The 25446-nt window shown below is 42.1% G+C and overlaps 1 protein-coding gene across 1 annotated transcript; it reads left to right on the top strand.

The window, feature by feature from the left end:
• Positions 1–616: 616 nt before the first annotated feature.
• LOC135932839 (collagen alpha-2(XI) chain-like) lies at positions 617–22350 on the top strand (the record flags this gene model as incomplete). The annotated part of the gene is made up of 58 exons (XM_065470579.1): positions 617–766; positions 1655–1708; positions 2648–2689; positions 2778–2840; positions 2987–3061; positions 3419–3505; positions 3886–3942; positions 4045–4098; positions 6227–6280; positions 6526–6579; positions 6879–6932; positions 7037–7090; positions 7198–7242; positions 7748–7801; positions 8483–8527; positions 8705–8758; positions 8928–8972; positions 9809–9862; positions 9960–10004; positions 10171–10224; positions 10333–10377; positions 10543–10596; positions 10782–10889; positions 11282–11335; positions 11424–11477; positions 11617–11661; positions 11853–11906; positions 12188–12232; positions 12336–12389; positions 12532–12585; positions 13016–13069; positions 13239–13436; positions 13558–13611; positions 13900–14007; positions 14102–14209; positions 15414–15467; positions 15594–15647; positions 15880–15987; positions 16122–16175; positions 16277–16330; positions 16579–16632; positions 16716–16769; positions 16879–16986; positions 17097–17150; positions 17317–17370; positions 17457–17510; positions 17947–18000; positions 18244–18351; positions 18481–18534; positions 18685–18846; positions 18955–19008; positions 19117–19152; positions 19250–19303; positions 19383–19668; positions 19795–19904; positions 20218–20286; positions 20451–20687; positions 22135–22350. Coding segments are annotated over 58 exons (4356 nt in total), but the record flags the coding sequence as incomplete, so codon positions are not given.
• Between the last annotated feature and the right edge of the window lie 3096 nt (positions 22351–25446).

A 25446-nucleotide genomic window follows, 5' to 3' on the forward strand; every position in this document is an offset into this window, starting at 1 on the left:
AAGAAATAACATAGTTTTTGCTTTGCGTAGCAGCTCGCTTTCACAAAGTGTTTAACATCAGTTCTGTGTGTGCACGTACCAGACACTAGCTTCACCATTAAAAGAGTGTTTTTCCTTCTCAAACTTCTACAGTTATGAGAACATATTTGATTACAGGTCATCACGAGGACTGATGTTAAAAAGCTTTGGTGAAATTATTCCAGAATAAACTAAACTTTAGATGATTAATGGAAGATTTAGGATTTCCAGGATAAACCTGATCGTCTGTAGCTTGTACGGTCTGCCAGATGTCTTGTTGTGTTCTCTCCCTCTGTGACTGTTTATTTATAAAAGGTAAGACTCACTTCTTTCTGTATGCTCCTCTTCCACTTCTCCTTTCCTTCCATTCTTTATTTCAATTCCACCCTGAACATTTCCCCGTCCTGCACACCTCTGTCCCTTTCTTTGACTATTCTCCTCGTCATTTCTGCTCCTTTTCTTTTCCTTTGCTTGAATCATTCTCTCGTGCCCCTCCGTCCATCCCGCTGTGGCTACGATAAACTCGTCACAGCCTCAGGTGGAGCCAGCACTGGTGGGAGAAGAGGTAGACGCCGCCAAGGCGGGTGGTACTGGAGAAGAGCTCTTCACCGAGGAGTATGAGACTGGGGACGTGGGCCTTAAGGAGTACGACTATAACTACAGGGACTACAATGAACCATCACCAGAGACTGCAGAGGTTGATGGCAACATTGGCCCCGCCCTGTCCGCTGTGACAGACGAGGGAGGCGTAAGTCGCTTTGCTTCAGAGGCAAAAACACAAAAAACATTTCAACCAGCTCTACAAAGTATCGTGAAATTGCATTCGGTGTCCCGTCACGTGACTTGTTTGAGTTTGCCACTGAAGAGAGAGATTATCTGCATGCCTTCTGTTTACTCACCTCTCTTATTCACTTTCTGATTTCTGGGAGCTAATTTGAACACAAACACTGAACCCTGCTTTGAGAACTGGCACAGAGATGGTCCTCAAACATGGAGTTAAAAAGGAGTTTAGAAACTTCAGCTATCCAGACTGGATACATGAACCATCAGTGACCATCATTCACCAAACTGAATTCAGAGTGGACGACATTCATGTAAAATTTGTTCACAGTCTCCGTTTTATAGCCTGCAAACTCAGTCAGTCACAGAGAAACGGACAGCGAATGCATTTCAAGGCAAAGTCAAGTCATCACAGCAGTGGTTGAAATGGGTTTGATTTTATAGTGTGTGTATTGAGCCTAACAGTAACTTATACTGTCACATACGCTCCATAAAGAGGCATTCAGAGGTGATCTTTTGCCCTGAATGTCGTTTTGAGTGTATGTCTTTGTTTTTTGGTGCTAAGCTCAGAGGATTCTGTATCTGTGCATAAATAAGTCTGTAAGTCATGGACCGACAGTTTGGAGAGCTGCTGAATCAATGGTATTTGGATACAAGCTTACACTTTTATTCAAGCAGAGCAGGTTTTCATTTTATTTTACTCTTTTATCAACTCTAGTACGATAATGTTTGATATATGCTGTCGCTGTCCTCTGTGTCAGTGCATGCAGTCAAAACACTGAAATATGCTTTCAGTGACTTTGTACACACTTTTTCTGTCCTTACTTGTTATTGACTGCATGTGTGTTTTCCTCAGGCTGCTGTTAGAGGCCAGAAAGGAGAGAAAGGCGAGCCTGCTGTCTTGGAGCCTGTGAGTCAATTCAACAGTTTTACCTGACCGGATGTTTTGGGGGGGGGGGGGGGGGGGGGGGGTGTTGTTTTACCAGAAGCTACAAGGAATTGCACTGGCAACCTTCCCATTACTATCCTGTTCACAGTAATCCAAGACATACACTCACCAATTATTTTGTTAGGAGCTGCTTGTTAGAGTCAGTTTGGACTTCCTTAATTCTTTAGATTCATCAAGGTGCTGGAAACATTCCTCAGAGACTTTGGTGATGATAGCATCACACAGCTGCTGCAGATTTGCACATCTGTAATGCACATCCTCTGTGCTCTGTCGGACTGAGGTCTGGTGGCTGTGGAGGTCATGTGAATACAGTAAACTCACTGTCTTATCCAAGAAACCAGTTTGAGGAAATCTGAGCTCTGTGGTTCATCTTCCTGCATTGTCATCAGACCAGGCAACTTTTTTCTAGTTGTCCAGTTTTGATTGTAGCCTCAGTTTCCTGTTCTGAGCTCACAGGAGCAGCACCTGGTCTGCTCATCTGTTCAAGGTTCAACACAGTTTGCATTCAGTGATGCTTTTGTTGTAACTGGTGATTAATTAAGTTTTCTCTGCCTGCTGTCAGTTTGAAGCAGTCCTTATCCTCTGACTTCTGACATCATTGAGACATTTTCTCCCAGAGAACTGCACTCACTGGATATTTTCTCTTTTTCAGATCACTGATTAGATATTTGTGTTAACAAGCAGCTGAACCAGTGTACCTAACAAAGTGGCCAGTTAACCTTGTAGTTATGCACATTTACCTTTACAAAAATATTTGTGGCGCTGTAGCTTGTGAGGCCAGTTAAGAAACGTTCTGAAGTGTTGCTCATTACCCATTAGAGGATTAATGGAGTAGACATTAAGAGGACGTCTGTTGGTGGAGGGTTTGTCTGTCTTTTTACTTGATTTTGGATTTTGCAGGGGATGCTGATTGAAGGACCTCCAGGACCTGAGGGACCTGCTGTAAGTTAATATTATTTTTCTCCATCTTAAAAAATAAATCCTCACTTTCTGTCAACAAATATTTGAACTCTTAATTTTTATCTGGCAGGGCCCCACTGGACCCCCTGGATCTTCTGGACCTCCTGGTTCTGCCGGTGACCCCGGAGAGAGGGTGAGTATTTTTCCTTTATCTGAAGGTTTGTAGGCATGGATCTGAATCTGTGTGTTACACATGTGCTATACAAAAGGAGCTGAATTGATCATGTTTTTAAATTCTTATACTGGCCGACTCACCGTTGCCCCTCTGATATCCTGCAGGGCCCTCCTGGTAGGCCTGGTCTTCCTGGAGCTGATGGGGTTCCTGGACCTCCTGGAACTTCACTCATGCTGCCTGTAAGTCACCTTTAACCTTTCAGCCTTTACTGATTATGGAAACTATCAGAATAGCTATAAATATGAGTCATATTTGGACAAATGTTTTGTTTAAACCAGATCTGAATGTATTTTAACTCTTTACTGTCCGTGTTAGGGGTTAGGGGTCAGTGTTGGTTTTTTATAAGCATCGAGATTTGGGTCTTTCAAAGTTAGATTATTTTGGGTTTTCCTCATTGAACACAGCTACAGTCTATAGGAATGCTCTCAGATGTTGAGCTTGCTCAAATGTTTATTCCTTGTTTTTTATATATATGTTAGAGTAATTCCTGCGTCACTGATCAGGTCTGAGTCTGAATGTTTGTTCTGTGTTTGCAGTTCCGCTTCGGGCAGAGTGGAGGAGACAAGGGGCCGGTCGTTTCTGCACAGGAAGCTCAGGCTGCAGCCATCTTATCCCAAGCCAGGGTCAGATATGAGTTTTTATTTCAGCTTTTCTATCTACGAGTGGATTACTGATGCTTTGTTTCGCCCTGGTATTGTCACCTTTTGTGAAAGACATTGTTTCTAATATTTCATTAAAAACTGCACTTTGTTAATTATTTTCTTTTTTTCTATTTATGTTATGAAAACTCAGAATCAGAATAAGACTTTAATGTGGTCAGTAAGAGAACACAGAACAGAGATGATGTGTTATAAAAACACAAATATAACAGAAAACCTGTGAACAGGACAGCAGGTATCCTGTGAACATTAAGATGATGATCTTATCCAGGGAACATAAATCAATATGCAAACAGAGTTTCTTCCTGAATCACTGCTATAAGGAGCTGTCATGTTTTCTGTAGATGGCTCTGAAGGGTCCTTCTGGACCAATGGGATTCACCGGACGCCCTGGACCCCTGGTACGCTACCTTTCATTTGGATCATAATAATCGGTCTGTTCTCTAAGTGTATATGACATCATCATTAATAAAATGAGACTGAGATGATTGAGTCTCTTTCAGGGAAGTCCAGGAAGTCCTGGTTTGAAGGGAGAGCTTGGAGACCCCGGTCCTCAGGTAAATCACAACAGCTGTGTGTAAAATTATTAATGCAGTGACTTTATTAGGGCCCGAGCACAAAAGTGCGAAGGCCCTATTGTATCTGCTCTGTTTATTATTATTATTATTATTATTATTATTATTATTATTATTATTATTATTATTATTATTATTATTATTTTTCATTGAAATGAATTGCCTTTTTGAGGGCTTTAACATGCTCAAAAACTCATGAAATTTTGCACACATGTCAGGTCTGGTGAAAAATTTTGTATTTTCATGGTTACACATATGAGCAGTGGGAAATGGCTCTGTAGCGCCACCTATGCGTTGTTAAATGCAGCCCTACGAACACATCTTTTGAGCTACATGTATGAAATTTGGCACACATGTGTATCATGCCAAGACGAACTAAAAAGTTATTGGGACCATTGACGCAAACCCAACAGGAAGTCCGCCATTTTGGATTGAAGGTGACATTTTGGCTCTAATTTTGCCATTTCCATGCCTCGAACTTTTTCGAACTCCTCCTTGGGATTTGAATGTATAAGCTTCATATTTGGTCTGTGTCAACTACACACCTGGGCGATGTTAAATTGCGGAGCTTTTGAGTTTTCACAATACCGTGAGGCCGTGGCGCCATGGCGAATTTCGATGACTTGCCATGAAAATCTTATTGTCACTCATTCTGTCATACATGGTCCGACGTGGACCAAAGAGCACACATATGATAAGGCTCCACCCCTGAACATATTTCAACTGCCATATTTGACACCAGGGACAGCGCCACCTAGTGGCAACAGGAAATGTCATGTTTTACACTTTGGGGTACAGTATTGTGATGGGTGACATTTGCACCCTCAAATTTCTCCAGGAAAGCCTTAAGGAGTTGGTCTTGGGTTACAGTGAAAACTGTGACTTTTCGTCAGAGGGTGTGACCCCAGCAGCATGGCGAACATTGATGTCTCGCCATGAAGAAACAAATTAGTATAACTCAATCAAATCCAGTCTGATCAGAACCAGACTTTATAGGCATGATAACAGACCCGCCCTGAACAGATTGATGTGCCCATTGTCAAGAATACGAAGAGCGCCACCTAGTGCCAACAGGAAATGTCATGTCTTTCATTTTGTTGTACTGACTTTTACAGGTTCATCGTGGCCACTTCAAAAGCGGTGAATATCACCATCAGTCCCTCATGATGCTTCAGTGAGAAAATTGTGACTTTAAACTGAACGGCGCACCCTGGTGGCAACGCAGTTCACCATGAACAATGAAGTGCCTTTTGAGGGGCTTGGAAAGTTTAAAATGTCTTGAAATTTGGCGCACACCTCCAATGTGATGAGCGCTTTCTTGTTATTTTACCATTTTCATTGAATAGCCCAAAATGGCTCCACAGCGCCCCCTACAAAATTTCAAAACAACAGCCCCTGCTCTGTGTTTTATCTATGAGTCTGAAACCTGGTAGGCTTATGGAAGATATCAAGATGTACAAAAAAGTCTCTTGGAGCAATATCCCAAATCCAACAGGAAGTCAGCCATTTTGAAATTAATGTCTAATTTTGGCGACAATTTCGCTACTTTTCAGGCACCGTTCTTTGACGAACTCCTCCAAGGGATTTCATCATATTGACCCAATCTCCAGTGTGTTGAATCTAAAGACCTTTGTGATGTTAAATTGCGAAGCTTTTTACGTTCAGGGAAACGGGGTGGTCATGGCGGCACGTGGAGTTTCAATCCCTCGCCAAAAAGCAGTAATCTGCTGTCACTCCAAAACAAAATGTCCAATCTCTCCCAAAGATGGCAGGTGTGATGAGACTCGAGCTCGGAAATGTTTATTATGCCATTTGTCAGTAATGGTTAGAGCGCCACCTAGTGGGATGACTATAATAATAGTTGAATGACATAAAATTTAAGCTGGTGGATAAATGCATGAATTCCATCAATGTGACATCAGATCTGAAGCGCTGGTTTTTAGATGTTGGGCTTGGCTCGACATGCTGGGGTGCGAGGGCCCTCATATCGCTGCTTGCAGCTTTAATTATTATTACTCCTGTATTGTGTTTTAAGTGAACCTTTTCAGCCCATGTCTGTGAGATCACAGTTATAACTGGCACTTCTGACGGGCCTCTGGTTTATTTTCAGGGTCCAAGGGGACCCCACGGTTTGATGGGCCCTCCAGGCAAAGCAGGAAGAAGAGTGAGTATGAACAGCTGACATTTTTATTAAGATGTGTGTATCACTTGTCGTTGTATTTTATTTTTTATTTTTTAAGTTTTATGAGAGTAGGTGTCGTTTCAGGCCTGCAGTTCAGGTTGTCACCAGAAAGTTTTAAAAACCTCTAAAAGCCGGTTTTTGTCCATCCAGATGCTCACCTGTGGTCCTCTTTAAGCCATCTTTAAACGTAGGTTTACTTAAACATGTTCTTCCTCTGCTCCTCACAGGGCCGTGCTGGAGCCGATGGTGCCAGAGGAATGCCAGGAGAGCCTGGAGCTAAGGTACCCTCACTGCCTTTATTTAAACACCACCAGCCTGAAGCCTCCACTCTGTCTCTGTAGCTTTTTTTATTGGTCCAATAAGAATTGATATTAAAATTTAAATCCTGGTGTCATTTTGGTGCCAAAACGTCGACACAGTCAGTTTGTTCTCCCTGATTATTCAGCTGTATCAAAGTCTTTCTCATGGATCCTAAAGCCTCAGCCGTATGCTGACTCATTGTTATTGTATTAAGATCGTTTCTGATGTATTTCTATCTTCTAAAGTGAGATAATAATGTTTATGTCTGTCTCTTTCACAGGGCGACCGTGGTTTTGATGGTCTTCCTGGTCTGCCTGGTGATAAAGGACACAGGGTCAGTCCAACAAACTCAAAAACAATGATTGTTTTTCAGTTATAATCTTTATTAACACTGGAGAATAATTTATTTACATCTGCTTCATCCTTATATTTTATTAGGGTGACTCTGGACCAATGGGACCACCAGGGGGCACAGGAGAGGACGGAGAGCGGGTACGTAGATCTGCGAATATTATAATCTTATTATTACATTCAGATATTGTGTCACTGCTGATCAGCATCTTTTCATCCATAACGTGCTTCTTCTTCTGTGTTTGTAGGGAGATGATGGAGACGTTGGACCCAGGGGTCTCCCAGGTGAACCAGTGAGTGTTTCAGTGACAGCCCAGCTGATTCTACATCTCCCACTATTTTCTATTTATATTCTACTCGTGCTTTTATTGTCTGTGTTTTAAATGGTCCCCCAAAATACATGCCTCTGTTTTTATATCTCACATAACAAGGTTACCTTTGCACCTGTTGTTTCATAATCATCATGCCTTTATGATATTTTAGGGATCTTTACTGTAATTAATAATGTAGTGCAGTAACACAAAGACAGAGGAGGAGCCAACGTGCTTTTAGAATCACTGAAATTTTTTATGCAGCTAGTTGAAGGTCAAACTTTTAGATTTGATAAAGAAGGAAAATGCAGATTACTTGTTTAAATAGCTCATTCTGCACATATATTTATACTTTATAAACACATAAGTTCTCTTTCTTTATGAATTATGTTTTCCTTTCATTTCCATTAAAAACATTAGTATGTGTGAGTGAATGATCTTGGTTTGCATGAGCGTCTTACGCCTGTGTGTCCTTGTGTGTTTGCAGGGACCTCGTGGTTTGCTTGGACCCAAAGGTCCTCCAGGAATCCCCGGACCTCCTGTGAGTAAAAGCGATTTCACACCCACCCTTCTGCTGGTGTTTTGGCTGCATTGTTTTACCCCACTCTGACCACTGAGCACCCACAGCACCACCTGAACCAACAGCCAGTCACCTGGTTTCATCCCAAATCTAAAAATGAGCATGTGATGTTCCCACAGTCTCCTCAAAACAATAAAAACATGTAAAAAAAATGAATGCATGATATATTTAAACTTTCTGCTTGTTCTGCTAAAGTAAAGTTTTAGCTTTAAGGGAATTTTACTCCATCAGTTTAATATGACAGAAGCAGAAACATCAGTGTTTTTGTTACACGTATTTTTCTTACAGATTTTCAATATGTAATGTTAAACACAGCGAACACTTTTTATTACCTTACACTCTCACATTTCTTTTCAAATTTTATAACATGTTTAAGTACAAACCAGCGTTTTCAGACGAACACTTTGTGCACTTTTTTCCAAAAACCTGTGTAAAATTAGACGACTGCACTTTAAGTAGGAAGATGCCCACAAAGACAAACCTGCATCGACATCAACATGTTTCGTTTTCTATGAGTGATGCTGAGCAAAGCACCAGAGATGATGTTTTCAGTTCCTGTTCCCTGGATGCTTTGACTAGAAGCTGACATTCAGACATTTATGGGGAATTGTTTTTAATTTCTTCCTCTCGCTCTTCTCTCAGGGTGTTCGAGGAAACGATGGACCCCACGGTCCCAAAGGAAGCTTGGTCAGTAACAGTTTCCATGTTATCATGTTATCATGTGTATTTGAACATCTAAGATCACAACTCATAATGTTAACACAAAGCTTTTCTTTTAGCTAATTCCTGACAGATTCTCTCTTCCTCCTCTGCCTTTCACTTTGCCCTGCGCTGATCGTTATTCTCTCCTCTTCTGTTTCTCAGGGTCCCCAAGGTGAGCCAGGACCTCCAGGTCAGCAGGGAACCCCAGGAACTCAGGTGAGACACAGAACACCTGATCATTATCACGTACCTGATACGTGATAATGTATGGGAATAGCTATGCAGGAACATGCACACAAAGATATAAAGAAAGATTAATGCTTAAATTGTAATAATTACATAAACTGATTAAAGGTCACACGTGTGTTTTGGGGGGTTTTTGCAGGGAATGCCGGGACCTCAGGGGGCCCTCGGACCCCCAGGAGAGAAAGTAAGACCTTAAATATTTATCATACTCTATTTAAAGTACAGTTACATAATGAATGTTGGCTATGAATAACTATTCAACAATACACAGTCATATAATAGTTGGAATATTATTAATTCATTACATTATTCAACTCTATTCTCCAACTCTCACATTTAAATACTGCAGTGACGACACTGAGAAAGTAAACAAAAGGAGTAGGATGTGCTGTTGTCTGGAGGAGAACAACTGTTTATGTGATGGGACGGGAAGAGATCTTTAAACACCTGTTACAGCAGGAGTCTGTGGGATGTTTGAGAATTATAGTAACCAATCAAATTCACACATCTCACAAAGGTGAAAATCTGATGGTTATTGTCAGAGATGATGATCTTATGCTATTCCACTTAAAAATGAATCTTCTAAATTAAGTTTGATATCAAGTGCAGGGTTTACCTCATGCACACGCAGTACAGCACACAGCTGACTACTGCATGAAGGCTGCAGTCACTCTCATATAACCAACAACCACTTACAGCTGCAGCTGTGACAGTGACAGCATGAATATCTCTGAAACTAAAGTGAAGTTATGCATCCTTACCTCATTCACATCAACACTTTCCCCTCCAGAGAATACTTACAAAAGAAGGAAAAAGACGAGCAGTGATTTCAGCACTCTGAGTCTTATAGAATAACACTGGTACTCTGTGTCAGTGCACTTTTCTCTCACTCATACTTCAACCATGTGAGTCTGTCGCACTCGTCAGTGACAAAGCAGAAAAGCGCGCTTCATTCAGATATGAGACGTTTCAAATAAGGAGCATTTATTGACCTTATATACGCTTTGTCTCCTTCTCCAGGGTCCCACAGGAAAACCAGGTCTCCCAGGAATGCCTGGAGCTGATGGGCCTCCTGTATGTTTGTCTTTCTTTATATTGTTTATTAAGTTGTACCACCTAAAGCTAGGTGATGTCTTTTCTAAGCCTTAAACTCTCTGTTTTCATGTCACAGGGTCACCCAGGAAAGGAGGGGCCTTCTGGCACCAAGGGAAACCAGGTGGGTGTCATAACTCCATCACTCCATCACTTCTATAACAAACCCAAATCACCAAATTATTATCCATCATAACAGGAGACCTGTAACCTCTGTCAGGTTTGTCCTTGTGGTCGTAGTTACCACAGAGTGTGTGTTGTGCTGTAAACCTGCTTTCTTTGGTCTGCAGGGTCCTAACGGTCCTCAGGGAGCTATCGGCTATCCTGGTCCTCGGGGCGTCAAGGTCACTGCACTTCATTTGTAATGTGTCATAAAAGAAATTGGCAAAGACATTTTTAATGTGATTTATTAGAATGCAAATGTACTGATTATGAAATTGTTGTGATCACAGGGAGAACAAGGAATCCGCGGCCTGAAAGGCCACAAAGGAGAAAAGGTAAATGAATAAATATCACATTTACACAATAAGATGGTGTTAATGTGAACATTTGGTGATTAAAAAAGGAAAACAGAGATATCATGTGACTGCATTTTATAAGTAAAAACAAGGTTGATGTCATGTACATCTATTCATTGTGTTTTTATTTGTTTTTGTTGCCAGGGAGAAGACGGCTTCCCGGGAATTAAAGGAGATTTTGGTGTCAAGGGAGAAAGGGTAAAGTCTGAATAATGAAGCAGCTGATTGGTCAGTTGGCTGATTCTTTAATGTAACACTAGATGGCTGAATGAAGGACTGGTCCAGATTTTTAATCTAACCCATGTTAATATTTGCTTTGGTATTGCTTTGTATACAGCACAGATTTAATCTCACAGCGTTGTTTCCACTCTGATCTCTTACAGGGAGAGATTGGAGTATCAGGGCCCAGAGGAGAGGACGGTCCGGAGGGGCCAAAGGGTCGTGTTGGACCCCCCGGTGAGGTTGGAGCTATTGGACTGATTGGTGAGAAGGTATGAACTGTTTAATTACAGCAAGACTGCATAAAAGTAATTATTTTTTATTATTCAGACCATCATTTAATACTTTATAACAAACTTGTGTAAGAATTATATTTTACCTGTACCTGGGATCTGAAACTGGGATTTGAATTTTTATAAATGATTGAGGGTTTTTTATGTTTTATTGATGTGAATTTCTCCATTGCACCTGACATTTAACTTTATAACATGAATTTTATTACAAGATAATGTAACCGTTACACCTGTGCATTATGTCGAGTGCTTCTCAGCTTTCTCACCTACATGCCAGCATTAATCAGTCATAACTAGCTGGTTTGTAGTGAAGCAGGTTAGAAAACGCAGCCACACCTGCTGTGATTAATTACGTCATCGTTTGTTTCCAGGGTAAACTCGGTGTACCTGGAGTTCCTGGATATCCTGGAAGACAAGGACCAAAGGTAAGAGAAGCACGTGCCTTTCATTAACACTGACTCAGTGGTTGATCCTGATGGAACAGCTGATCCTTACATGTTGGTTTGTTTTTAGGGATCTCTTGGATTCCCAGGATTCCCTGGTTCAAACGGCGAGAAGGGAACAAGGGTAAGACGACGTCTCTGTGGAAGAATTAACATCAAAAGTCAGACATTTAAACTTAACAAGGATTAAAATGCTCAGGTTATAACAAAAGTTCTAATGTTAACTAATGTTTAATGTTAACTGTCTCTCTGATTCTCTTCAGGGTCCTTCTGGCAAACCAGGTCCGAGAGGACAAAGAGGCCCGACGGTACTTTTTCTGTTTATTATGTTCAGGTTTTAGAAGCTGCTCTGCTCACAGCGTTAAAGAATATCAGTACATCACCCATCATCAGTGTAACCTCTGGTGATCAGCAGAAACACAGAGTTATTTAATTATTCCTTCATATGATTTGAGTGTATCGTAGTAACTTAACTAAACATGCTGTTTTTGACCATCAGGGCCCCCGAGGGCAGAGAGGGCCGAGGGGGGCCACGGGGAAACCAGGAGCAAAGGTTTGTCTGCACACCTGAAACAAACTGTCCACACTGTGATTTACTGATGAATCTTGTTTTCACTTCATATTTTTACATGAATGTGTGAAAGAAATTGCCCGGATCTCATCTTTATATTAATATTTGAACAAAAATGTCAGAGCTGGATTTTATTTTTTAAACAAGACTTGCCTAAAAACCCTCGATGCCATTCATTGCTTTTGATTTTTGCCTGTAAATAATTTGAATAAAGAAAAGAAGAGTTTGTATTTAATTCATTCTTCTTTTATTGCTCCTGTCAGGGAACCTCAGGAAGTGATGGACCTCATGGTCCTCCTGGAGAGAGGGTGAGTGTTGAAGTTCACAGAAGCGTGTCCTGCTTGGAAACACTTACTTTTAATTTTGAGTCGTGTATTTAATGTTCTTACTTTACCACATATGATTTCTCAGGGATTGCCAGGACCTCAGGGAGCCAATGGTTTCCCCGGACCAAAGGGACCTCCTGTAAGTAAACGTTTTCATTTACGGTTCCTCACAGACTGATTTTAGTAATGTTACAAATTCAGGTTGATATCACTGAGCTATTAATAAAAAAACTGAGGTACTTTGTACAGTTTGATAAAATTGGTTTATTGTTTTATTACAGGGACCACCAGGAAAGGATGGCCTGCCAGGACATCCCGGACAGAGAGGAGAAGTTGTAAGTTAAATTTGTAATTTTTATTAATTCATTTATTTATTTTTCTTTCTTAAAGGTGGCTCCACCTGAGCTCACTGAGTGGAGCAGGTGGCCCATATGCCTTAAGGCTAATCCATAGATGTGGGTTTTAATCCAGACCATCCACTGCATGTCTTCCTCCAGCTTTGCTGTCTTCTGTCTGTCTGAAGTATTTAAGTAGTGATCTGTGAAATTAAATGCACAGAGATGCTTGAATCTGTATTTATGGAGAAGAATTTTTTGTGTTTTGTGTCAAATAAACAAAAAAAAATCATCACAGCAGATTTTTCTTTCCAGGTTCCTCTCAGTCGCTGAGACTGTGATGATGGTTATGAGAGGACACGTCTTTGCCTTTGAGATGTGAGCGTCTGTGTTTTCTAGATAAACTGTTAACTGAGTTTGTCTCTTGCAGGGTTTCCAAGGTAAAATGGGTCCACCTGGGCCTCCTGGTGTTGTTGGACCTCAGGTGAGTTCATTCATCGTGGTGCAGATACTGTTACTGCTACACATCGAGCTTCTTAATCACGAGCCAACTTAAACACTTCACTTCTCCATCTTCACACCCTGCTGCTTTGCATTCTTCCTTCCATCATTGCTTTCTTCTTCTCTCAACCCTCTCCATGTCCACCTTCCAGGGCCCATCAGGAGAGACCGGCCCCATGGGCGAGCGTGGCCATCCCGGACCTCTAGGTCCACCTGGCGAGCAGGGGCTTCCTGGTCCCTCAGGGAAAGAGGGCACCAAGGGGGACCCTGGACCCCCAGGACGCCCTGGAAAAGATGGTCCTGCAGGACTGAGAGGCTTCCCAGGAGAGAGAGGACTTCCTGGAACCCCTGTGAGTATAAATGATCCAGCATATGTCATCAAGCCAGGATCCAGGTGTTTAAGAAACATTTCTTCTCTCAGTTATTAGAATAAGAGTGTGATGATTATTCCCGCATGGTCATTTCTTCCAGGGTGGTGGAGGACTGAAGGGAGGCGAAGGACCTGCTGGACCTCCTGGACCTGCTGTAGGTTTCTGTTCATATTAAAAAACAACTCATTTAAAAAAAATGTTCATAGTGCAGAAATAATGGAGGCAAATCTGGATCTCTCAGTTAAGTGAGGAGAGAACAGCGCGTACTCTGAGTTTGGACGTTAACCATCATTGTATTTGTTTCATTTTTCAAATCTCTCACTATGAGATAGAAATATTTTAAAAACTTTTAAAATCTGTTACTCATTCTTCCAACTTAAGAATTCATTAATCACTTAATGAAAACCTGCTGTGATTGGTGCTGACTTCATGTATTTCTTAGGGGTCTCCTGGTGAGCGGGGCCCAGCTGGTACTGCTGGACCCATTGGACCTCCTGGCAGACCAGGCCCTCAGGGCCCACCTGGACCAGCTGGAGAGAAGGGAGTCCCTGTGAGTCTTCTGGATGTGTTAATCAAATTTAGTCTGTCCAGCTAATGATGAATATCAATTATTGATTTCTCTGTTCTCTCTTTCTCCTGCTCAGGGTGAGAAAGGGCCCATTGGCCCAGCAGGTCGCGACGGAGTGCAGGGACCTGTGGGTCTGCCCGGCCCTGCTGGAACAGCTGGAGTTCCCGGCGAGGACGGAGACAAGGCCAGTAGCTCTAAGTAACAGAGATCACACCTTAGCTTAAGATTCTTGGAAAGCTGCAGGGTGAATGTTTCACTTCAGAAGGTGGTGCCTGTATGCAGTGATGGGAATAACGGGGTTACAAGCAACGGCGTTACTTTTTTCAGTAACTAATTACTATTTCTATCGTTACAACGCCGTTACCGTTACTAACAAGAAAATGCGGTCGCGTTACTATTTTTCAATAAACAGACGGTTGAAGCTGTGTTCAGCTTACCGCATCTTACATCAGTTGCACAGAAGTAGCTGTAAGTAATCTGGGCGCTACAGCTTTAAGCAGCAAAAAAAAAAACCTGCCCTTTCCTGTTGGTGGAAAAATGTATATGGCAACATGACATTTGGTAGTTTAGGAAGAGGTGGAAGTTTTAGTTTTAGGAGTGACGTGTTGTCTTGTGTAGTTAGTGTGTAGTGTTGTGGATAGTTTTGTGTTGTGTGTCAGAACAATGAGGCGACTGCTATCTCCAGGTAGAAACAGGAGTGATACACCTGCTGCTGTCAGACCTGCAGGTATCAGGCTGTGATGTTGTTTGCAAAACTTGTGCATATGATTTTAAAATTGTCAATTTATATTTGCATTTAAAGTTATGAAATATGATTCATTAAACATGTTTGTGGTTGTTACAGTAAAAAATATAACTTTTTCCTTCGGATTTTATGTTTTTTGTCTGATTTTAGATCAATTGTGTTAACACAGTTTGTCAAAATGAAAACATGACTGTAAATTCAGACACGTGAGGTTGTGCTGAAAAGGATGATACCAAACAAGGCAAAGTAAATAGTTTTTAAAGGTGAAATGTGGAGGGAAAATCAAAAGTAGTTAAAAATGGCCAATTATACCCTGGACCCCAGAGGGTTAAACTTTTTTTTTTTTAAGTAACGCAATAGTTACTTTTCAAGTAATTAATTACTTTTAGAATATTGTAACTCAGTTACTAACTCAGTTACTTTTTTGAAGAAGTAACTAGTAACTATAATGAATTACTTTTTCAAAGTAACTTGCCCAACACTGCCTGTATGTCAAGAGTCAAAATAGCATCTTTATTTATAACGCACTTTACATCCAACAATGTTGGCCAAGGTGCTACAAATATAAAACAAAGAGAAAACAGTTTAAGTTTAAAATAACTCAGAGCGTAAAAAATAAGATGAATTTTGTTTATTGTTTCAGGGTGAGGTTGGAGAGCCCGGTCAGAAGGGCGCCAAAGGAGGCAAAGGAGAGCATGTGAGTGACTTAAATCAGGGGTTAATATTTACCTCTGATGGTAACGATCAGAATCTAATAATGCTGTTTCTTTCTTAATGATTGTTGTTTCTCAGTGTTCATGTGCTTGTTTCTGGTTTTTTGCAGGGTCCTCCTGGGCCACCCGGGCCGCTCGGTCCTGTAGGTCAGCCTGGTCCAGCTGTGAGTAGAAACTCTTTTTTTTTTTTTCAAGTGCCTGCATTTGATGATGGCTGCAGTTTTTACTTTACTGATTTGATAAAGGTCTTGTTAAAATGAAAACGTAGTTATGTGATGAATATACACGATTATTCCTGATATGATGAGAAGTTTAGACCCATCCAGTCAGGAGAACAGCACATTAACTGTTCTTATCTCCTGTTTTTGTCCTTGTTCTTCTTCTTCTGTGGTGCAGGGTGCTGATGGAGATCTTGGACCGAGGGGGCAGCAGGGTCCTTTCGGAGCTAAAGGTGACGAGGGAACTCGAGGCTTCCCAGGAGCGCCAGGTCCCATCGGACTCCAGGTAAAAAACATGAAAACATCAAAAAGCAACAACACTTCCTTTCTTTACGTTGGATTCGATGGAAATGCTCGTGAACGTCGAGCGTCACTCTTATGCAAAGCTCCTAATCCAGAACTTTGACCTTTGCTCTGCAGGGATTGCCAGGACCATCCGGAGAGAAAGGAGAGACGGGAGATGTTGGACCTATGGTGAGTTTCACAAACACATGAATATTGTAATAACTGGTAATGACGTATGAAACAAAATTAATGAAATGATGATAATAACCAAATCCTCTTTATGTTTCCAGGGTCCTCCAGGCCCTCCAGGACCCCGTGGCCCTGCTGGACCCAGCGGAGCTGACGTGAGTGTTTGGAGCTTTTACTGAACCTCTGTGAAACTCACAGGAAGCTAAACAGGAATTATTAAAAATGTTTCAGTAACAGAAATAAAATGGTACCTAACCTTTTACATCAAGTTAATTTTATCATAGTAAACTCTCATAAAACTAAAAATCATTGTTCAGCGTTAATTAAAGTAGATTATCTGATTCTTTTCCCTCCGAGTAACTGTTGATGGAAATTATTTGATCAGTTTTTTGTCTGTTTTTAGGGTCCTCAAGGTCCTCCTGGTGGTATTGGTAATCCTGGGCCTGTTGGAGAGAAGGTGCAGTACTGAGGGAATATTTGTACAGCTTTGTGTCCAAAAAAAGAAAAACTGGATTAAAATATGTGATGTTTGTTCCACAGGGAGAGCCCGGTGAGGCCGGACCACCTGGAATCGTAGGAGAGCCTGGAAAGAAGGTGAGCAGTCTTAACACTATTTTGAGCCGATGCATCAGGAGCTCATCCTGTCGCTGATATCTAAATATCATCCATGAGTAAACAAAGAGGTGTGCACTTCTGTGGACAGGGTCCTCGTGGAGAGCGCGGAGAGAAGGGAGAAGCGGGCCAACCTGGAACTGCTGGACCTGCCGGAGGACGAGGAGGACCAGGAGATGACGGTCCCAAAGGAAACCCAGTATGAGAACCTGGACACTCCAGAACATACACAGTTAGACTGCCACACAGATCACTGACCGCAGATCTCTTTACCGTGTTTAATCATGGGTCTTTTTTTATTAATTTCAGGGTCCTGTTGGTTTCCCTGGTGATCCCGGCCCCCCTGGTGAGGTTGGGCCCAGAGTAAGTGTTGTTTTTGAATGATTCACGTTTATTTATTTGCAGGGATGTTAAATGTGGTTCCACAGCTGTCGACAGTTCAGTTCAGCCTCTTCACTGCACGTTTGAGCTTTGTGCTGAACCGAACAGCCCAAAGAAAAACCTCTGACATCATCGTCTTTGTCTTTAGGGTCAGGATGGTGCCAAGGGAGAGAGAGGAGAGGACGGAGAAGCAGGAGAAGCTGTGAGTAAAAAAGATGCAAAGATACAGAAATGAAGGATTAGAAATGATCCAGCTCCTCAATCTTCTCATTCTGCCTCCTATCGCAGGGCACCCCCGGACCTCCTGGTGAGAACGGACCTCCTGGCCCCCCAGGAAAGAGGGTAAGGTCACCCAGTCTAACCTGCTGCTGTGAAAGATCACTTAAGTAGCAAGTTTTGCTATATAGACATTTTTTTAATGCTTCCAGCTTTTAAAAAAGGGTGAAAATAACTACAGAGTTTTGCAGTTTGACATTTTATTTACCTGAGCATAAGCAGATTTATGTCAAATAAGGAGACGCAGCCTCGTTGTGTTTACTGACCAGTCATGTTTAGAGTATTCACCACCCAAACACCCACCCTGAGCGCAGCACAGTGAAAGCATCCTGGACACCATCAAACATTTATTCTGTTTCTTTCCTTCTTTCCTTCTTTAATTGGCCTCTATTTAAAATACAAAACATTTATATGATTTAGTGAAAAGCTTATTAACTTTGAAGGAATACAGAATTTTATCACTTATGTTCATTGATGCACTGTTACCTCATTTACATGTCAGGGTCCTGCTGGTGCAAGAGGAGCAGAGGGACGTCAGGGAGAGAAGGGAACCAAGGTGAGTCCTTCAGTTACTAAATGATCTGCACAGATCACAGTAAGTATAAGCTTATGGCAGATGATAAGACAAAACTATGTTTACATCTGATTACTGACCCTTTATTTCTAATAATGATTCTACAATAAATGATTAACTCTGTTTTTCTCAGGTTCTTATCAATCTTATTTTTGTGATGCATAACCTTTACTGATGCAAAGAAGGAATCTTTTAATCATGTTTCTTTGGCATCACCTTTCACAGGGAGATCCAGGTGCAGTCGGTCCCCCAGGAAAGACGGGTCCTGTGGGCCCTCAGGGTCAACCAGGAAAACCAGGAACCGAAGGTCTTCGAGGACTCCCGGGATCAGTGGTCAGTTCAGTTTATCAGTCATTTTTGGGTTTATTAAAAGAGCAACTAAACAAATTCACTGTGTGTGTGACACTTGTTGTATGATGTGTTGCTGTTCGCTCACTAAGTGTGTTAATAATTGTGTTTCAGGGCCAGCAAGGATTACCAGGAGCTGCTGGAGAGAAAGGACCTCCTGGACCTTTGGTAAGAACAAACACAAAGTTTGCACTTGATGCTCCGTGACGCTGCACTTTGCTCCTGCTGCTTTCTTTAATCCTCCATCTTTCCTCTTCTCGTCTGTCCTCCCTGCTTTTGTCCTCTTCTTTTCTTCTTTCTCTGCATCTCCTCCTGCAGGGACCGCCTGGTTTGCCCGGGCTGCGTGGAGACCCCGGAGCCAAGGGAGAGAAGGGACACCAAGGTCTCATCGGTCTCATCGGACCTCCGGGAGAGCAGGGAGAGAAGGGAGACCGAGGCCTTCCTGGGCCTCAGGGATCCTCTGGACCCAAAGGAGAGACCGTAAGTTTGACCTCTGTCACATGATGAAGAGCAGGCAGTGAAATCCTTGTTATTTTATTCGACTCTTTTTTTATGGAAAGGATTCTCATGTCTTTTCTTGTAACACAGGGACTTCCTGGAGGCACCGGACCCCTCGGCCCTGCTGGTCCTCCTGGTCTTCCTGTAAGTGCCTGTGCTGTTTTATTCCAGGAACATTACATCATTCTTCCTCCTCCTGCTCCTGAAACCTGTCATTGTAGCCGTTTTATTAAAGTCTGACATCTTTTCCAGGGTCCTCAAGGTATCAAAGGAGCTAAGGGTGCATCTGTGAGTAAACATGCTAACATGAGTGCAGTTGTTAGAAAATCCAAAGATGGATGGATGTGATGATGTAATGCTTCTTTCCTTTTCCTGATGGATTTAGGGAGGAGCTGGACCAAAGGGAGAAAAAGGAGTACAGGGACCTCCTGGACCTCCTGTCAGTACCCCACCTTTCTTCATTTAAATCTTCTCCATGTGCTCTCTGAACTGCAGTTAATGATAAACTTGCTTCCCAGGGCCCACCTGGTGAGGTCATTCAGCCGCTGCCCATCCAGAGGAGTCCCAAGTCCAAACGCTCCATCGATGCCAGCCAGCTGGCGCCGGAGTTTGACCCTGACATGCCGGCATCTGACACCGCCGGCACCGAGTTCCTGATGGGCAGCGAAGGCATGGAGGAGATCTTTGGCTCTCTCAACTCCCTCCGTCAAGAGATCGAGACGATGCGTTTCCCTCTGGGCACTCAGGACAGCCCCGCACGCACCTGCCAGGACCTGAACCTCAGCCAGCCGGACCTCAAAGATGGTAACGGAAAACACACCTGCCAGCTGATCCTGACACTTACATCAGGATGATGATGAATGAACATCTTTAAGAGTCAAAGTCAGACTTTTAGATTTTTCCACCTCTTTCCTCTGTCGCCCTCTGCAGGAGAGTACTGGATCGACCCCAATCAGGGCTGCTCCAGAGACTCCTTCAAGGTCTTCTGTAATTTTACTACTGGAGAGACATGTTTGTACCCGAGCAAGGACGTCAACACGGTCAGTCCAGCAATCTGGAAAAAACAACAACTGTGTCAAAAAACAGGTTTATTAACTAAACTAATAATAATTTGGTTAAATTTCCAACATGTTTGGGTTCCTGAAGCGTTTGTGGTGGTTTCTATTTTCTCATTTATATGTAAAAAACTAAAAAATTATTTAACATTTATAATAAAACTAAGATGTCAGAGCAGTAATGTTGAGGAAATTTGCCGTCCTGGTTAAAAAAAAAAGGTGTTTTTATCTGTCTGTGTGAAAACAGGTTAAATGAAACTTTAACTATAATGTGTGACGTGGATCATTGTGGTCACAGGTGGAGATGAGCTCCTGGGACAAAGAGACTCCAGGATCGTGGTACAGTCAGTTTTCCACTGGTAGTAAGGTTAGTAATTAAAAGTTTAATAGTTTAGTTCTTAGCTTGACCTGTTTAACCTTCTTTCCCTCGTTTGAATGCGTCCTTTTCTTTTGCTCTTACACTTTTCCTCCTTGCTGCTTGTTGTCTTATCATTAAATCCTTTCCTCTCCTCTCTGTTCTCCTCCTCCCAGTTCTCCTACGTCGACTCTAACGGTGAGCCCGTGGGCGTGGTCCAGCTGGGCTTCCTGCGCCTCCTGAGCGTCCAGGCCCGTCAGAACCTCACCTACCACTGCCACCGCTCCGTGGCCTGGGCCGACCAAAGCGCCAAGAACAACTACAAAAGGGCGCTGCACTTCCTGGGTGCCAACGACGAGGAGCTGAGCTATGAGACCAACCCGTACATCAAAGCCTTGATCGATGGCTGCTCTGTGAGTTCACACACACAAAACTACATCCAGACCTGTTAAAGGCTCCGTGTTACTGAAGGTCATGGAGAGCTGTCACATCTTTCCTCTGGTCCATCATAATCATGTATGATGGACCAGAGTTAGTCTGACCCTCATCCAGTCCTAGTAAATTAAGCTGCCTCTTTTTCTGTGATGTTGCAGTCACATTAGAAAAAACTACGACCTCTCACAGTCAGTTAAAAACTTCTAAGCAACTTTGGTGCATCAAGGTGCTGCTGTAGTTTTTTAGGACTATCACCACTACTTTGGTCTTGTCCAGTTTCCTCAGATTTTTTTAAGGGCACACTGCACAGCATGCTGAGATATGTTTTCAACTAGTCGCTCTTTGGGAATCACCTTGTTGGTTTAAAAATAACATTTTGTCTGTCAAAGTGGGCCATTTTTTAAATTTTTCATAGATTCAGCCAAAGAAATGGAACAAACTGTGCCTGGAGTTGTCCGTTTTCTGTAGACACAACACTGATTCATGCTGAGTCAGGTGCCTTTTTTATGCTTGCTTGAATGATTGAATGTTTAACACTGGTTTAACTGGTTTAACACTGATCTATGAACACTGACCTGCTTCCTCTGAAAATGCTCAGGTACAAGGGTGAACTGAAAGTAAGTGAAAAAGTAGACAATATGCAGAAAGAACAACTTTGACCACTTAAAAACTGTAAAGCTAGCCTGACTCCAAGCAAGACAAACATGAAGACATGAGGAGACTCAAGACTTTTGCGTAGTTTAAACCAGAAATGCTCCCAGATAAGTCGAGTCTGCTCTTTGCAAAGAAACACAAAACAGACGAGCTCATCGATGCAGACTGACCCAGATTAATGCAGCATCTTGGCAAATTTTGTTTCTAGATGAAGCAGAAATTATTGGCAAACCTTCACCAATCTGTCTGAGAGTGACTGCAGTCGGTCCAAGTCGGACTGTGATTGGTTGGAGACAGTTTGCCTCACAGCAGGCGGTCACCTTGACATCAAAAATGTTCACTCATAAGTTTCGAGCGGCCACTTTTTTACTCATAGTCACAAAGAGGTTGGAGTTTTATGTCGTATGACTGAGCTGTTGGAGGAAGCACAAGAGTTTAACCCCAAACTGTGTCACTTTCCTCATCAATAACAAAGAGACAGTATTTCATGTTATCTTTGAGGTTGTAGAATTCAGAAAGGTGTTTTAAATTTGAGAACGATCACTAATTACACTATGATGACACACAGTTTCACATGTAGCTGCAAAACATAAGAGGAACATTTAGAGGATTTTATGAAGTGTTTAGCTGTTTTATTTTTGAGAGAGAAGAGCTAACAACGTCTGCTCTGACTTCAGCCTTCTTTTCAAACTAATGTTCCAGCTTACAAAGACTTTATAAACATTTTTCATTTTGTGGTTTTCTGACGTGTGTCTCTGTGTCTCTTCTCAGTATCGTAAGGGCTTCGACAGGACGGTCCTGGAGATCAGCACGCCACAGCTGGAGCATCTTCCTCTGCGGGATATCAAGGTGTCAGACTTTGGGGAGAAAAACCAGCAGTTTGGTTTTGAAGTGGGACCTGTTTGTTTCCAAGCCTAAGAACACACAAACACACACAATACACGCAAACACACACACACTTAGAGACACACTTATATATGATAAACATTCATGCCCAGTAATTTGTAAATTAATTTGTAAATGATATAAAACACACACACAGACACACACTTACATATGCAGTTGCTGTTGTGAGACAAACACGCGCTCACAGTAAAGTGCGTGTCCGGGGAATCAACATCCTCCCAACAATTAATGGACGTCAAAAAACAAAAAAAGAGGAGAGAAATCTGAAAAACTCGCGGAGAGGAAACCTTCGATCAGCCGCGAGAAACGAAGATAAAACCAGGAGGGAGCGTTCTTCAACATAAAACAGTGTTTTCTTTAACGTCACCGACCTGAGAGCGAGCCGGCAACCTGAGGTCTGAAGCCCCCGTCTCTGATCCCCCCTCTACCTCCCCATCCAACATCTCCTCCCAGAAACGGGTCACACTCATTCCCACTTCTTTAATCGACATTCACTCTGCAGGCAGCATGACTGACGGTCGCTTGGGCTGTGAGAGGCTCCCGTGCAGCCGCCTTTATCTGTGATGCAGTTAAAATCACATGAAAGCAAAACAGGAGACAAACGTGACCATAAAACAACAGCCAGAGGTCAGAAACGTTCCCCTGAGCTGTAGATGAAGCTCTTTGTGAGGTCATCAGGGGCGACTCTTCAGTCATGCTGCTTTCAGAAACATTCAGATCTTTTGACACTTTAAGGAACCAAAGAATTAACGACAGCGGCAGAAACACAGGGAACTGAGCACCGAGGTTAACGTGTGGTGAGGTGCAGGACAATCCCTCCTCCACCCCGAGAGGAGCGAGACCGCGCTGAGCCGATGTGATGCATGCACGAGGCAGGAGAGACGTGAGATCAGTGAAATCAAAGCCATTCATTTTGTAAACTGTGCTAAATGCAGTGCTGTTGTATTTGCATGCTGCTGGTGCCTTTTTTTAAAGACCTGATTCTTTAACTCACTCCTCACCGAGGCCGCTAACACCACGCCGCTCCGGTGTTTGCTGAGTCTGGACTCTTTGTTGTTTTGCATCAGTGTTTAAACATGTCTGAGCTTCAGATCCCTCCTGTTTTTCCTGCAGCAGCGAATAAAAATGCACGCTTTTACTGACCTGTGTGGCAAGGTGCTAATTACACAAACGTGTCAAAGGTGTAGTGTCCACTCCGACTCCTTCATTTCCTGTAGTCTCTTCTAATTCATGAAGCTTGTACCTGGGGAAGATGTGCATTACATACCATTTGTACAGAAATAGTGATATTCTATTGTATTTATTTAAAACTAACAGGGTGCTTTGAGATTAAAAAAACAAGAACCAACCAATATTTCAGTCACATGTGGTTTGTATTTATTTCCTGCAGCTGACACTTGAAGGTCAAACTCACTGCGGTGCTCCGCCCTGTTCAAACTCCTTTTGTACGGAATAAAAATAAGAATCTGTGGCCACACGTTACTGTAAGATCCCGTCTTAGTGTTTGCATCGACTGTACTGTGCTGTTACATCCTGCTTCCACTGTAATGATTAAACGGTGACTCTCCACCTCTGTCACGTCCCTGTCCTTGCTGCTGTTTCACTTGTTGGCTTTTGCAGGTTTGCAATCGCGGAACAACTTTTTACTTAAAGTCTGCATCGATCTGAGCTGTGATGGTAAAAATACTGAGGCACGGTTTACATTTCTGAACCACCACGGGGGAGAGAGGCTGTGAGAGAGGCAGGGGGGCGAAGGTCGTCGCCACTGTGGGATAGAAAGTGAAAAATGATGGGGTGATTTAATTTTGGGGTTCTGGTTTTATTTGTTTGTGCTTTTTTAAATATATATAGCAGGAAACCGGAGGATGGATGACCGAAAAACCCAAAACCAAAGAAATCTGCCCTCCTCCAGAGAGAATGACCTCAACTATTTGTTTGTTTTTATTGTGTTGAAGCCGTTTCAACATAAAAATATGGTGCTGAAAAGAGAAAAAAGTATTTTATAATGTCTGTAAGTAATTTTTTTTAAATTCTTGTTTCTGTAATATATAATCTTTTTAAAAAGAGCTGCTTGACTCTTGTTTTTCTTCCAAACTGCTGTCATGATTTTACTGCACAGGGCCACAAGGTGTCGCTATTTGTCAAAGTACTTGTTCATAGGCAACAACATGGGGAATAATGTCTATTAATAAGGAATTTTAAATGCTTTATTATTTAGCAGTTTAAAGAGCTCTACAGGTTTTCTTGGTGATTATCTTGGTGTGCATTTTTTTTTATTAATTTATCTTCTGAATCAGCTTCATGTTTTGTTTTTTTACTTTAATGTATTTTCCCCAAATCCTCAGTAGCATAATCTGCATTGGTGACAATATTAATTTATGTCTTGGTAATATAACAAAATATCCTCAAATTGTTTATGTGCTCTCCATTAATTATTTATTGCGGTCTACTTTAGTGATTGCTGTTTCTATTTGTTACTAGAAGGTGAAACAGCGACATCTTGTGGCCATTCTGAAATTATGCCTCTGTTTTCCTCTTTATTTAGATCAGAATCAGTTTGGTTTCATCACTAGTCACAGACTTTTAAAGAACTGGGATTAACTCATTAACCTCGTTAGCTTAACTTTGTTCTCTGCAAGTAATTATTTCAAAATGCTTTCAGACATTTTATGTGATTGTGAGTAAAAGACAGGATTGTTTGAGAGCTGCTAGCTTCACTTTTTATAAAGACAAAAACAGAAACTTCAGTTTTTCTTTGCTCGAGTTTTTCACAGACAGATTTTGGCATCGTTATTGTTTTTCTCTCCTCCTCTCAGCAGCTGTATTTAAACTTCTAAAACCAAGACAAGCCCAGCTGTGTCACTCAGAGGGGGGACGTAATGTGCTGGTACGTCGTCTTTGAGACGTCCTGTTTCCAAACTCACATGTTTAGCTGAGAAACAGCATCTGCTGAAGACGACTCAAAGTGAAAACTGCTGTGGTTTCAACAATAAAAGACAGAAAAACTGCAGCACAGATGGAGCAAAGATGCTTCTGATTAGGAAACAAACAGCCCTGAAAGGCCTGCCAGCAGCTCAGCTCACAGCTCAGAGTTAAACACCTGCAACATCTGAGGACGCTCAGCCTTCAGGTTCAAACTGTGTGTGCTGACCTTTGACCTCCAACAATGTTTTTAAA

The sequence above is a fragment of the Pelmatolapia mariae genome, linkage group LG22 (assembly GCF_036321145.2).
Source record: "Pelmatolapia mariae isolate MD_Pm_ZW linkage group LG22, Pm_UMD_F_2, whole genome shotgun sequence".
Lineage (NCBI taxonomy): Eukaryota > Metazoa > Chordata > Actinopteri > Cichliformes > Cichlidae > Pelmatolapia > Pelmatolapia mariae.